General features: G+C 41.2%; 1 protein-coding gene across 37 annotated transcripts in view; it reads right to left on the minus strand.

The window, feature by feature from the left end:
• clasp2 (cytoplasmic linker associated protein 2) overlaps nucleotides 1-8,791 on the minus strand; it is a 54,329-nt gene extending 45,538 nt beyond the window's left edge. For 14 of the 37 annotated variants that reach the window (XM_053675156.1, XM_053675150.1, XM_053675167.1 and 11 more), the window contains exons 1-6: nucleotides 7,801-8,790; nucleotides 5,001-5,079; nucleotides 4,364-4,467; nucleotides 4,055-4,146; nucleotides 1,149-1,224; nucleotides 727-824 (exon numbers count right to left, since the gene is read on the minus strand). In XM_053675156.1, coding sequence (XP_053531131.1) covers nucleotides 727-824; nucleotides 1,149-1,224; nucleotides 4,055-4,146; nucleotides 4,364-4,467; nucleotides 5,001-5,079; nucleotides 7,801-7,998 — 647 coding nt within the window. In that variant the 5' untranslated portion in view covers nucleotides 7,999-8,790. Of the gene's footprint in view, nucleotides 1-726; nucleotides 825-1,148; nucleotides 1,225-4,054; nucleotides 4,147-4,363; nucleotides 4,468-5,000; nucleotides 5,080-7,800 lie in introns of all 37 variants that reach the window. The other 23 variants (XM_053675162.1, XM_053675155.1, XM_053675186.1 and 20 more) reach the window with 4 other exon arrangements.
• Nucleotides 8,792-13,741: the final 4,950 nt, after the last annotated feature.

Raw genomic sequence — 13,741 nt, forward strand, 5'->3', positions numbered from 1 at the left:
TAAATATGTATTTTCTTGCATTGCTAAGAGCAAGACAGTCTATTGACATATGTTTAACCATCATACTTGTTTTACAGGAATTACATGCTGGAGGTTCTTCAGCGTTCAGTAGGAAAGCATGTGTAAGTGTCCAATACGTGCTATTTGTTTAAGAGGTGATGTAGGCTGAAAGCAATACTATCTAGTCCCACCATCTTGACTTAGTTGTTTTTTGTGCCCTAATTTTCACCATATAAATATTCTAGTATTCAAGTTTTCCAAGTTTGGTACGAGATGTGGAGGCTAAATCTTGATGATAAAAATCTTGGTATTTGTCTGGGACCAAGACGGCAACAGTAGTGGGAATGGGTTTATCCTGGTTTAACCTTTAAACATTGACTCAGACTATAAATACAATATTTAAATGTAGAAAGAAGTAAATGGTGTGGAGAGTAAAGAGATGTAAATCACAAATAAATAATAATTTAAAAAAAGTACCAAGATGATGGTAAATCTACTGTACTGCCTGAACTACTGCAGGCTTCGCTGTTTGAAGATAATGCTCTGTTTAAGTACAGGCATTTCTACTAGGATGTGCTGAACTTGCTGACTGAACCCGACATGTCATATGTAAAAGTAACAGACTGTTCTTCTATTCCTTTCTGAGACTTTATGGTAAAATAGATTTGACAGAAAAAAGCAAAAAAGGTGTGTGCATGTGAGTGAAACAGAGTCAAACACACTGACCGTGCAGCTGGCAGTCCTCTCTTGCCCAGGTCTGCCCTCACTCGCTCACCTACATGCCGATACACCTCAACCAGAGCTGTTACAGCCGTCTCCCGTACCTGCAGGATATATACACGCAAATATTCACAGACTCCAATATAAAATGATCAAACATCATAAACACACCCACATCAGCTTTCTCGCCTCCTTTACCTATTCCTACTGAGGGTTTTACGTAAAGGTTAGATCTCATCCTGTTCTCAAGGCCTGCTAGTCACCTGATTATTTAAATTATTAAACCCTCCCACAAGCTACAAACTCATTTTCTTACTCTTCTTAATCCTGCTCTCACTGGGTGATCTGGTTCCCAGCAGCAGCCCCCACTGCACCAAATTCTCAAATGTAGAATTACAATACCAGTACAAACAGAAACAAAGTCATACTTGAGGGTTCTGGTCTCCTGTTAGTGCACACAGATGCGGTACAAATTTACTCAGACTCAATGGCTGGGCACCGTGCCTGAAATAGAAAGACAAAGAGGGACAGTTACTATTATTATGTCAGACCAAGATCTTTATCTGCAAGGGGAACTGCAGTAATGAAAAACTTTCCTGCCACACAACTGACATCACAACCTCAGCTATAACTACTTGCTTTAATAGCTTGTATTTTTGTTTCGACCGGGAAATATAAACAGAAGCCTAAAACAAATAAACTAATGAGATTCACTGCATGGCAACATCGCAAATAACAGTGTTTGAATCTTCATAAATATAACATTGCTTTCCATTTATTACTTAAACATTACAGCAAGAAACTTCTGCCTATGGTTTTAACAAAAAACATTCTTCTGCTCCTCCGCTAGCCATGATGACTTATCAACCGCATAACATGCCCCATTCACGTGAACACACGACGGCTTTGTCTGTATCTTTTCACTACAACTCGGCATCAAGCTTTTAAGAAATTATTACGTGTATATAGACACACACACACACAGATTAGCCATAACATTAAAACCACCTGCCTAATATTGTGTAAGTCACCCCTTGTGCCACCGTAGAGGCATGGACTCCACAAGACCTCTGAAGGTGTGTGGTATCTGGGACCAAGACATTAGCAGAAGATCCTTTAAGTTCTGTAAGCTATGAGGTGGAGCTTCCATGTATCGGACATGTTTGTCCAGAACATCCCACAGATGCGCGATCGGATTGAGAGCTGGGGAATTTAGAGCCCAAGTCAACACCATGAACTCTGTCATGTTCCTCGGACCGTTCCTGAATCATTTTTGCAGTGTGGCAGGGCTCATTATCCTGCTGAAAGAGGCCACTACCATTACAGAATACTGTTGCCATGAAAGGGTTTAATTGGTCTGCACCAATGTTTAGGTAGGTGGTACGTATCAAAGTAACATTAGCATAAATGCCAGGACCCAAGGTCTCCCAGCAGAACATTACCCAGAGCATCACAAAACCTCTGCCAGCTGGCCTTCTTTCCATAGAGCATCCTGATGCCATCTCTTCCCCAGATAAGCGACGCACACGGCCGTCCACATGTCGTCAATGAAATCGTGATTCATCAGACCAGGCCACCTTCTTCCAAGGTCCAGATCTGATGCTCACATACACATTGTTGGCAGTGGACAGGAGTCAGCATGGGCACTCTGACCGGTCTGCAGCTATGCAGCAAGATGTGATCCACTGTGTGTTCTGACTAGGGATGTCATGAGAACCGATACTTCAGTACCAACATTCTTAAAATGTGACGGTACTTGTTTTTCAGCATTTCCGTTGGTACCGATTGTACCGGGGTTGCGATTCTTCCGGACCTACTGGGGGCAGCAAATATGCGCAAGTGTTTTAGTCGGTCCACAGGTGGTGAAGAAGAAAAGGAACGCCTACAAGCACACTGGAAAAACTACAGAAGATCAGCTTAGCTTAACAAGTTTAGCTCCGCCCCGACTCGTTGAGAGGAAAAGAGAGGAAAGCTAGTATCGGTTTCGAGTGTGCAACCGATGCTATCGGTCATTTCCAACAAAGCGAGGAAACACCTGCAATTTGGCGAAGCACCTGAAAGACTGTCCTATATTATGTTTGGTTGAGGCAGCTGGCATTGTTACCGTGAAACCAGCTAACGTTATGCTCCATGTAATGTTTGCGATAGCCAGTTATTTTTAACGACGCTAACGCATTGCAGTGTTATAAACTACCTCCGAACGGGCCACCATGCATCGCCATTCAGCCCGTGTCCTGCCAGCTAAATGTAGCCTAATGTCACTAATAATTATTCACATGTTCATACTTTTAATAAATCTTTTTGGCCTGCCACCATATCACCATTAGTGAATTTAAACTAATGCTTGCATTCAGAGTATATGGTGCATGTGTGTGTGTGCACGCGCATTTAGGAGTGCACGTCGAGTCATTATCATACAGTGTTTGATGACTAAAACACCAATCCCCCCCCCGCCAGTATCAGCCAGAGGAGGATGTCCTCCAGGAGAGTTTTTTTTATTTTATTATTTTAATTTTATACCACACCGTGGTATAGACTTTGGTATCAAGTATCGTGTACTTATGGTGGTATAGGTACCGACTACTAGATTTTTGGTATCGTGACATCCCTAGTTCTGACATATTTCTGTCATAACCAGCATCAACTTTTTCAGCAATTTGTGCTACAGTAGCTCTTCTGTGGGATCGGACCAGATGGGCTAGCCTTCACACCACACGTTCATCACTGAGACTTGGGTGCCCATGACCCTGTCTCCGGTTCACCAGTTGTTCTTCCTTGGACTTTTAGTAGGTACTAACCACTGCATACCGGGAACACCGCACAAGACCTGCTGTTTTGGAGATTCTCAGACCCAGTCATCCAGCCAACACAATTTGGCCCTTGTCAAAGTCACTCAGATCTTTACGCTTGCTCATTTTCCCTGCTTCCAACACATCAACTTTGAGAACCAACTGTTCACTTGCTGCCTAATATATCCCACCCCCTGACAGGTGCCACTGTAACGAGATAATCAATGTTATGCACATCCCCTATCAGTGGGTTTTAATTTTATGGCTGATCAGTGTGTGTGTAAAATGTAAAGTAAATTAAACCTGAATAGAATCAAAAACAGCATTGGTTGTAGAATCAGTATCTTCAGCACAATTAGAAAAAAACATTTATTTATTTTTTATACAGCCTTATCCAAAATCACAAGCATTCCACCCCATCAATGAATGCCCAACTGCTTAAACTTGTCTCCTTGAATTAAGGAGTGGGATGTGGAGGACAGTGCCCCCTGGTGCACCCGTCAAACTACACACTGCGTATACGTATAGAGTGTGAAGAGACTCACGCGTTGAGTGTGGCGACCAGGCACAGACACAGTCCTTCTCTGCTTCGGAAGTTCTTGTGCTTGAAGCCAGTGAACATCCTCTCCCAAACATACTACACAGACACACAGAGAGAGAATGAATCACTACATGTACTGAAACAGGAACAAACAACACAAGAAAAGGAGGAGGGGCTGTCAGAGGTCACAGAAAGGGAAGTGAAGTGCAAAGCTGTACATTAATAGGTTCTGGGTTGTTTTTTTAAAAACTGCATATCACTTTCAGTTATGAAGAATCACAAAGATGGTGAGAACACAAGAAGAGTTACTAACCATTGGCGTGGCTGCCTCTTCCATCATCTTGAGAATGATTGTCTGTGCCTGATCTCGTACCTGATCTTTCCCATCACCCAGACGATCCACTAACGCAGGGACCACTGGGGGAAGGGGGGAAGGGGGGGGGGAGAAAAAGAGACATTAAGATATTAAAACACCCTAGTGCTCAACCCTGGACTGCAAATTTGGTTGTTTTTCTGATCTAAGATACCTGACCCAATACCCAAGCCGAACGTGAATTTTAGAGCAAAGAAAAAAAGTACAGGGCAGAGATCAGGGTTGGCCACTGGATTATGTCATCCATATCCTTTTTTTTTAGTCTCTTGTGTAGTCTATGATTACGGAGAGGAATGGGGCTGTGTGTGTGGGGGTTGGTCTGTTACGAGCAAAACAAGCTGTTTCCTTGGTAAAAAGGAGAGGGAGGGCAGCCAAGACAGCTGAGAGAGTGGCATTCATTTGAACATTGTGTCATCTTATGGCTATTGAGTCATTGTGGTATTCCCCTTTCTACCAGACCCAGCTTATAATGGGATCATTTTCACATTGTTTTTTTTTTTTTTACATTTTTTTTTAATATAAACCATTCAGGTCATGAGCTCGATATGGAGTCATTTGTACTAGAACACATTTTTACCTGTGCCTACATAACCTCGAAAGTGATCGCTCATCCGGTCGACGAACGCACCGACAATGTCAATCCCCAGCAATGCAACCTGGAATCAGATTAAAAAGACACAAATCATCTGAAAATGCAGACTAATCGTTCTAACATTTTTCCTTAAAGACAGATGTTTTGAAAAACACACACAGTGGTAGGTGAACCAAAGTTAAAACAAAAACCAGAACGCAAATTCAGCATTTTGTAAAATTACTGCAATATAAAACCAAACGCATCTATTATGCCTTTCGGAGTATATCTGTAGAGAAATGTTATGTCTGGGAGAAATGTTCTGAATATGTGTGTGAGGCTTGCTCTGGGATTGCTGCAGTATGTTTCTTGGCAGTACAGGATGGAAGTTAACATTCCAGAGAAACAATCAAATATTCACTACATCCCTGCAGCTCCAGTTATGACCTATTTTAGTCAAAGGAGCCAAAGAGGATCCTGACTGAGATCGGGAAGGTGAATGTGTGAATGCCTCCGCTTTGCTAACAAACCACCTGACCTGTACGATTTCTTTTCCCTTCACATGTGCATTTAACATAAATCTAAAATCATGAACAGAAAGTATACACAGCATGAGGGTGCAGATGACTCTTGATGGATTCGGGAAAATTCTCACAATCCCATCGATTTTTCAATTCTGCCTCATGATTCTTTATTTTGAGCCATTTTTCATTCTGATGTATAGTTACCACCTCCGACACAAGAAATGATCAGATTTTAAGCTTCATTTGATGGCAAAAACACCTGCTTGAACTTGTTAAAGAGACACTGCAACCTCCCTTCACAAGGATAATGAGATTCATGGCAGACTTCTACGCTGCCACTGCAATCAAAGGAAAAACCTGCATCACAGAACAGCATGCGTTCAGACTCAATTAAGCCAGAGGGCACGGAGAAAGGAGAAATCCACACAAAGCCCTACATTTGGTTTTGATTTGACTGACAAACTCATTTTACAGAGCGATCGAACTGAACCACACTTAAGCGTAACAAGTCAAATACATCATGCAGACATTTCCTCAACACAAACATCTCGCCTACCAAAGCTTCACTTAAGTACCACGTTATGGATTTACACGATGCTGGTTCAGACACTGCATTCATAGAGACATGCACGGGCCAAGTGTCCACAGTAAATGATTAACTCCAATTTAAAATGATGATTTTACTAACCATAACATGGCAGGGAAACTCCTAGATGAAGGCAGATGGACAGAGAGGTGCACTGCCCATCTGGCAAATGTATGATGCATGATTCATGCATACTACATACACTTCATTTTAATACAAGCTGACTGCATTGACCTTTAGGGCACAAGTACAGCTTATGACCAGACCAGGTATGCAAGCTATACCTTTGCTACAAACTCAATAACCTACATAAAGCCCCTGGAAATGTTGCTTCTCGGACATCCTTTTAAACACTGTCTATATTTTTGTTCTGAGTTTAAAACTCAGCCAACGCTTGGTTTCGTTTTGGTTTCGCCAGGACATGACAGAATAGTCAACAGTCATCTGCTGGTCGTTCTCTAAACAGAGAAATGGGTCTGACTGTTTAAAAGAAACTGAAAAAAATGTAGAGGATGTTTGTTTTGTTTTATTGTGCTGTTTTCTGTCTGTTCAAATAAAAACGCTTAAATTGACCCCATGCTGGCTAATCTACCTGTTGTTCTTTACACAGCTAGTAACCTACACTGTGATATGTAGTCTGATTAGTTTACAGCACTAGTAATCCAGATGTGGTCATCTTGTAAAGTGTGATCCAATCCAATGTCGCTTCGATAAATCGTCACAAAAGTAAGATGGATTACCTGATTCTGGATTCCAAAACAAGGGATTTTCAAATCCCGATCATTCTGATCTTCCAGATGAAGCTTTTTGAACAACCGGGCCCTGGGGTTATAACAACTCGTCATATTATAAAAGGTCAAATTCAGCACAATCTTTCTGAATGCCTGTACGTGAAGCCCGAACAAAATTACTGACATAACATATCTGGACAGGATTCAAATTCCAGACAGACTCTAGAGAGAATAACTACATTATCCCATACATTTCTCCATGTAAACCTCAGATCGATCTAAATCAGACAGAAAAACGTGTCAAATCTGATGTGACACTGATCCAGAGTTTAAAGCCAGTAATAGATCTGATATTGACTATCAAATCGGTGCATCTCTTTAAAATAAATAAATAAAACTAAAATGAAAGCCTCATCAGCTATCAGTGTAACACAGGCGTGTAGATGAATGCTGTCTCCTCCAGACCCAGAGAACAATACTGTCCTGGTCCCATCCCCCAGCCTCATACAGACCAGCCTGAAGATGCTCACCCCATTTCCGTTTACAGAAAAATCAATACTGAACATAATGAATGAACAAGCATTATCATATCATATAATACTGATAAGCTTGTATACATGAACCTGAAGGCCTTACTAAGCAGAATGTGCACTTAGTCCAGTGAAATCTGTATACATGTCAAAGGACAGAAGATAACCTTTCTGAGCAAGCAGCACACAGAGAAAAACAGATAAACAGGTCATACATTTTTTATACTTTTAAAGTTTTCAGATTAGATTTAAAAGGCACTTTGGTGGAGCGAGCGAGCGAGCGAGAGAGAGAGAGAGAGAGAGAGAGAGAGCTGTGTCACAACAATGATAACCTTCATTTTGATAATCACTAAAATAAAACCCTCAGGACAAGTCTGAAAGCACACTGACTCAGTACCTCAGACAGGCACAAGGGGGAATCGACAGTGTGTGTACCTTGTAATTGCTGGAGTTGACCCAGCCTGTCAGCTCGTCTATGGTTTTATCCAGGCGAGGTTTGTCCTGCTCCACGTCCCAGGATCGCTGCGGGTCGCTCAGGTAGTCGATGAGGTCGGGACCGACCTGCAGCCGCCGGCTCACATCCTTCTGCAGAACTTGCTGGTAAAAATAGTCCATGTTGTCATTTTCCTCCATGGCTGAGGAGCAAAGCCGATGCTGGAGCTGCTCACTAAGCTAAATACCAAGTCCAGAGCTGAGGTCAGGAGGTCCCGGTCTACAGGAAAACAAGCTCAGAAACCCGACAAATAATATCACAACACATGAACGAAAATAATAATCTGGGAAGAGCTGGGTAAAACAGCTAGCCTTGTAAAGTCCAGACAAGCTGCTAGTTTGGGTTTGACTGAAATGCAGAACTTTGAGCCCACGCAAAAGAAAAACAACTCCTGAGAAGTTTAAAAGGAATCAAATGGACAAAAGTGGCTCTTTAAAAAAGAAAAACTAAGCCACACATACAAGAGGAAAACTTGTAGAAATGACTCGCTGTCGTACCGAGACCACAGAGATGCTCATCAAAAGAAGTGTACGGTTTTTGGTTAGCCTCGGTAGCTGGATCTCTGTTTACCTCGGCTAGAAATGCTAGCTAGCTAGCTAGTTGGCTAAACTTGTGGCTGGTTGGCCTCGGGCCTGCCTCCTGGCCTCTCCTCACTGCTCGGATCCATTTTCAGAAAAGCCCGCTCTTCACACTGCTGCGGTCTCTGCGCCGACCCCCGGTGTGTCCTAACCGTGGCGCTGTGCTCTCCTCGCGGCTTTCGGTTACACTTAATCCCACAATAACCAACGCTCCGACAGCTGCCTCTCTCATTCACACATACTCACTCACACATACTCACTCACACACACACTCACCCAGCCCTTCCCCGCTCACCACACCGGACTGTGTGTACAGGCAGCGTACAATAATGAACAAAACCGACAGAAGGGCCGAGAGGCCGCGGGGTCCTTCAACGCCGCACAGCTGTCCGCCGTATTGCCTGAACAAAAAACTAAACGTGTTCACAGCAACGCATCGCTAAAGCTTCCACGAAGTTGTATTATCGCAGTAAAACATCAGTGACGATGTTTATTAATTACGAGCACAAAAAAAGTCAAATTTACGACCATTATATATGTTTGGTGGATGATGGAGAGAAGAGTCATAGTGGGATTTACAGGCGACTGGAGCCCTCTGCTGCTGGAGAAGTGTACTTACAACCGTAAATATAATTATAACACCAGATACTGTACATATACACGCTGTTCAGCCTACACCATAGATTCTCAACCCTGGGGTAGGGATGGGGAAATGAAACCTCGTAATTCACTGAGGCTTTCCCCGGAAAAAGATTCAAAACTTCGAGTGTGGAAAACAGCGCCATCTGGTGGCTAGTAAAATATATATATAAAGCAGCCAAAAGCCTGTGAAAGAAGCTCCATTGGATGAAGCAGCCACTACACACTCCATAGATAGTTTCAATGATTTGTGCACAAATAAAAGTCTAACGTGTGTGTGTGTGTTTGTTTGTTTGTTTGTATGTATGTTTCTCTCTCTGTGTCTCTCTCTCTCGCGCGCGCGCGCGCGCTCTTTTCTTCTTCTTCTTCTTCACGTGATACTCGGTCGCCATGATCCGCCTAGTGTGTCTGTCTGGGAGTGCACAGTACAGAGTATAGATAAATGATATGACCAAAAGTATGTGGACACCGGAGCGTCACACCCATATGTGGTTCTCAAGCACACAATTGTCTTGCACTGACTGGCTGCGTTATTCCACAGGAAACTTCTAGAAAGAGCAGATAATAACATAAAATCAACACACACTCACAGGATATAAACATATATACATACACACTCTTGCTAATGGCATTGCTAGTTTGATGACTAGCGATTAATCACTAATTGATCACTGTATCACTGTCACTGTGTCACAGGAAGTGGAATTAAAATCTCAACATCTCATTGGACAGCTGTGCTGGTCTCAGCCAATGAGATTCTCTGACCTAGGATTATTTTTAATATTTTAAATATTCACATTCATTTAGTCTATGATTATACTTGATTATTGTATTTTCATTTCTGTTTTTAATTGTGTGTATTATTATTATTATTATTATTATTATTATTATTATTATTATTATTTTGGACATGTGAGTTTACATTCTATTGACCACAGGGGTGTTCGTGGAGGGACCAGGGTGGAGTGGGAGGTTGGTAGGGGGAGGGGTTATAGTGGGGATTTATGTTAAAATAGTTTGATTCATTATATATGTTGTTTGTCTCTTTGTGTTAACTTGTGAATCAATAAAAGTGTTAATTACAAAAAAATATATTCACATACTACGCCAAGCCAATTTGGACTGGGGGAGGAAAACCCCACAGCATGAGGAGAACATGCAAATGCTGCACACACATGGCCCCGGTGGGAATCAAACCCCAGACGTGTGAGGTGAATGTGCTAACCACTAAGCCACTGTGTCACAACTAATATAAGTCAGTGTGATGTAACAGAAGAATAATGTACACATATATGGGCAGCTGTGGCTCAGGTGGTAGAGCGGGTTGTCCACTAATCATAGGGTTGGCGCACATGACTCCACATACCGAAGTGTCCTTGGACACTGAACCCCAAGCTGCTCCCGATGGCAAGTTAGCGCCTTGCATTGGTGAGTGTGTGTGTGAATGGGTGAATATGCAGTGTAAAGCGCTTTGGATAAAAGTGCTATATAAGTGCAGACCATATATATGACTAACAGAGTTACACGTGGCGAGTACTTTAACTAAAATTATTTGTATTCTTCATATTACTTGTATGACTGGGTATTTAAAAATGTAGTTGAATAAGTTTGAATTAAAATCTAATTTTGACATGGACAAAACGATGTAAAATGAGGAACTAAAATGTGAATAAGGACACTGTGATGGGATCATCTGGGTATTAAATGTGCTTATGAGACTTGGCAGTGACGGAAAGCTGACAAGGAAGTTTTTAATGATTTTTACTGAGAAATAAGAGGCTTTTTTTTTTTTTTACAGTGTTGGGGCTGAATCAATTTCTCCTCTTTGACATTACTTCCCTTACCTTAGAGAAGACTCTCTTACATGGTACAGAGGAAGCCAGTGTACAAAGAAACTACAATGCCAAAGTGTATAAATTACCCCAAATTTTTTTTTAATAATGTGTATTTTTGCAGGACATGGTTGTAGTTTCTAGCCAGAAGCACTATGAAATACAATAATCATGCAATATTTTGCAGTGTATGCTCATAATCTAAACAGCACATGGGTGTACAAGTCCAAACAGTGTGGATTGAAACTGCCACAGAAAGTAGAACTTAAAATCTCATTCGATTAACAAACTTTATATTGTATTATCATACACAGTGGTAATACATATTTATAATATTTACACCATATGGACAAAAGTATGTGGACACCTGACCATCACACCCATATGTAAGCTTCCTCAAACTCCTGACACAAAGTTAGAAGCACACAATTGTACAGAATGTCTTCGTATGCTGTAATTTTAAGATTTCCCTTCTCTGGAACTAAGAGACCCAACCCTGTTCCAGCATGACAATGCCCCTGTGCCCAAAGCGAGGGACCATGAAGACATGGTTTGTCAAGTGTTGGAGTATAAGAACTTGACTAAACACCTAACATTAGTGCCTGACCTCACTAATGCTCTTCTGGCTGAATGAACACAAATCCCCACAGCCACACTCCAAAATCTAGTGAAAAGCTTGACCGTTATTATAAAAACAAAAGGGGACTAAATCTGTAATGGGATGTTCAACTTATTCACTTATGGGTTTGATGGTCAGGTGTCCACAAAACTTTCACCATATAGTGTACTTGCACATTATATTTACTTAACAAGTGCAAGAAAGCACAAAAACAAATGCTCCATACCCCACTGTGCAGGCTGCGATGTGTTTGTGTGGACTCATTAAAATCTCATTAAAATAGCCCACATTTCCCTAAATGTGAGTACAATAACAGTGCTTCTATAAGAACTTATTTGGCATGTCATACCCAAATGGTTGCTAGTAACAACAAAAATATACACTTTCTCTCCAACCAATATTTCCTTCATAATCAACACCTTGAGGAATTCAGAAATGGATCATTTGTTGGGGTATTTGATTTATTAATGTCAAGAAAACTTACAGAATATGGACATTCAAAAACTACTCCAATATACCTGAACTCACCTTATGTAAATATCATTTAACATTCAGCATAGCAGCCTTAATCAGAGAATCCTGCTGATTCAGGGTGATTAATTTTATATACATATGCTGTGTAGAGAGTATGTTTAGGAGAATTTTGTATGCATACAATTACTGACTGTAAGAGATTTGTGTTTATACGAATAGCCTACTTTAAATACACATCGTTGAACTCTGTGGAAATAATGTAACCTCATTGGTTTGGTCACAAATATATGTCGTGGTCATTTGTAAAAGAAAGAGCTGAAATAATGTATCCTTGTGTTTGTCTCCCTTTGCTGGTAAAACTGAAAATTGCCATTAGAAATCTAGGTGGGAAACATGAAAGAAGGGATCACTACCATTCTATACATACACTCACTGTCCACATTATTACGAACACCTGTACATTCATGCAGTTATCTAATCAGCCAATCATGTGGCAGCAGCACAGTGCAAAAAATCATGTAGATACAGGTCAAGAGCATCAGTTAATGTTCACATCAAACATCTGAATGGGGAAATAATGCGACTTAGATCATGGCATGGTTGTTGGTGCCAGATTGTTTGAGTATTTCAGATGCTGCTAATCTTCTAGGAATTTCACACAAAACAGTCTCTAGAGTTTACACAGAATGACGAGAAAAACAAAAAACCATCTTGTGAGTGGAGGGTCTTCAGGCTGAAACACCTTGTTGATTAGAGATCAAAGGAGAATGGCCAGACTGGTCTGAGGTGACAGGAAGTCCATAGTAACTCAAATAACCACTCTTTACAACCATGGCGAGCAGAAAAGCATCTCAGAATGCACAACATCAAATCTTGAGTTGGATGGGATACAACAGCAGAAGACCACATCAGGTTCCACTCCTGTCAGCGAAGAACAAGAATCTCAGGCTATCATGAGCACAGAGTCACCGAAACTGGACAGTTGAAGACTGGAAAAAGACCAGGTGATTTTTTTTCTAATCTTCAACTGTCCAGTTTCGGTGAGTCTGTGTGCATAATAAGAGTGAAAATAAAACAGAGCCATTGAACAAGGATTGGGTATAACCAACACAACAATTTGGAATGTCCTGAAAAAGAAAGAAACCACTGGTGTACTAAACAACTAGACAACGAACAGATCGGCCAAGGAAAACAGCAGCAGTTGACGAAAGAAACATTGCAAGATCTGTGAAGAAAAACTCAAAAACAACCGTCAGTGGCATCACTAGCATCCTCCACAGGGCAGGGGTGAAGGTATCACAAGTTCAAAGTTCAAAAAGAATTAAAGTGCAGAAATATAGAGGCCATACCACAAGATGCTCATCAGCAGTAAGAATCGGAAAGCCAGAATGGAATTTGCAAAGAAATACAGACATGATCCACAAAAGTTCTGGAATCAAGATTAACCTCTACCAAAGTGATAGAAAGGCCAAAGTGTGGAGAAAGAAAGGATCTGCTCATGATACAAAACATATACGCTCATATGTGAAACATGGTGGAGGTGGTGTCATGGCTTGGGCTTGCATGATGGCTGCTTCTGGAACAGGCGCAGTAATCTTTATTGATGATGTAATTCATGATGGTAGCAGGAGAATAAATTCAGAAGTCTATAGAAACGTTTTGTCTGCCAATTTAGAGAGGAAATGCATCCAATCTAATTGGAAGGAACTTTATCATGAAGTAAGACAATGCCAATAAAACA

This window comes from Ictalurus punctatus, chromosome 24 (assembly GCF_001660625.3).
Source record: "Ictalurus punctatus breed USDA103 chromosome 24, Coco_2.0, whole genome shotgun sequence".
NCBI classification, from domain to species: Eukaryota; Metazoa; Chordata; class Actinopteri; order Siluriformes; family Ictaluridae; genus Ictalurus; species Ictalurus punctatus.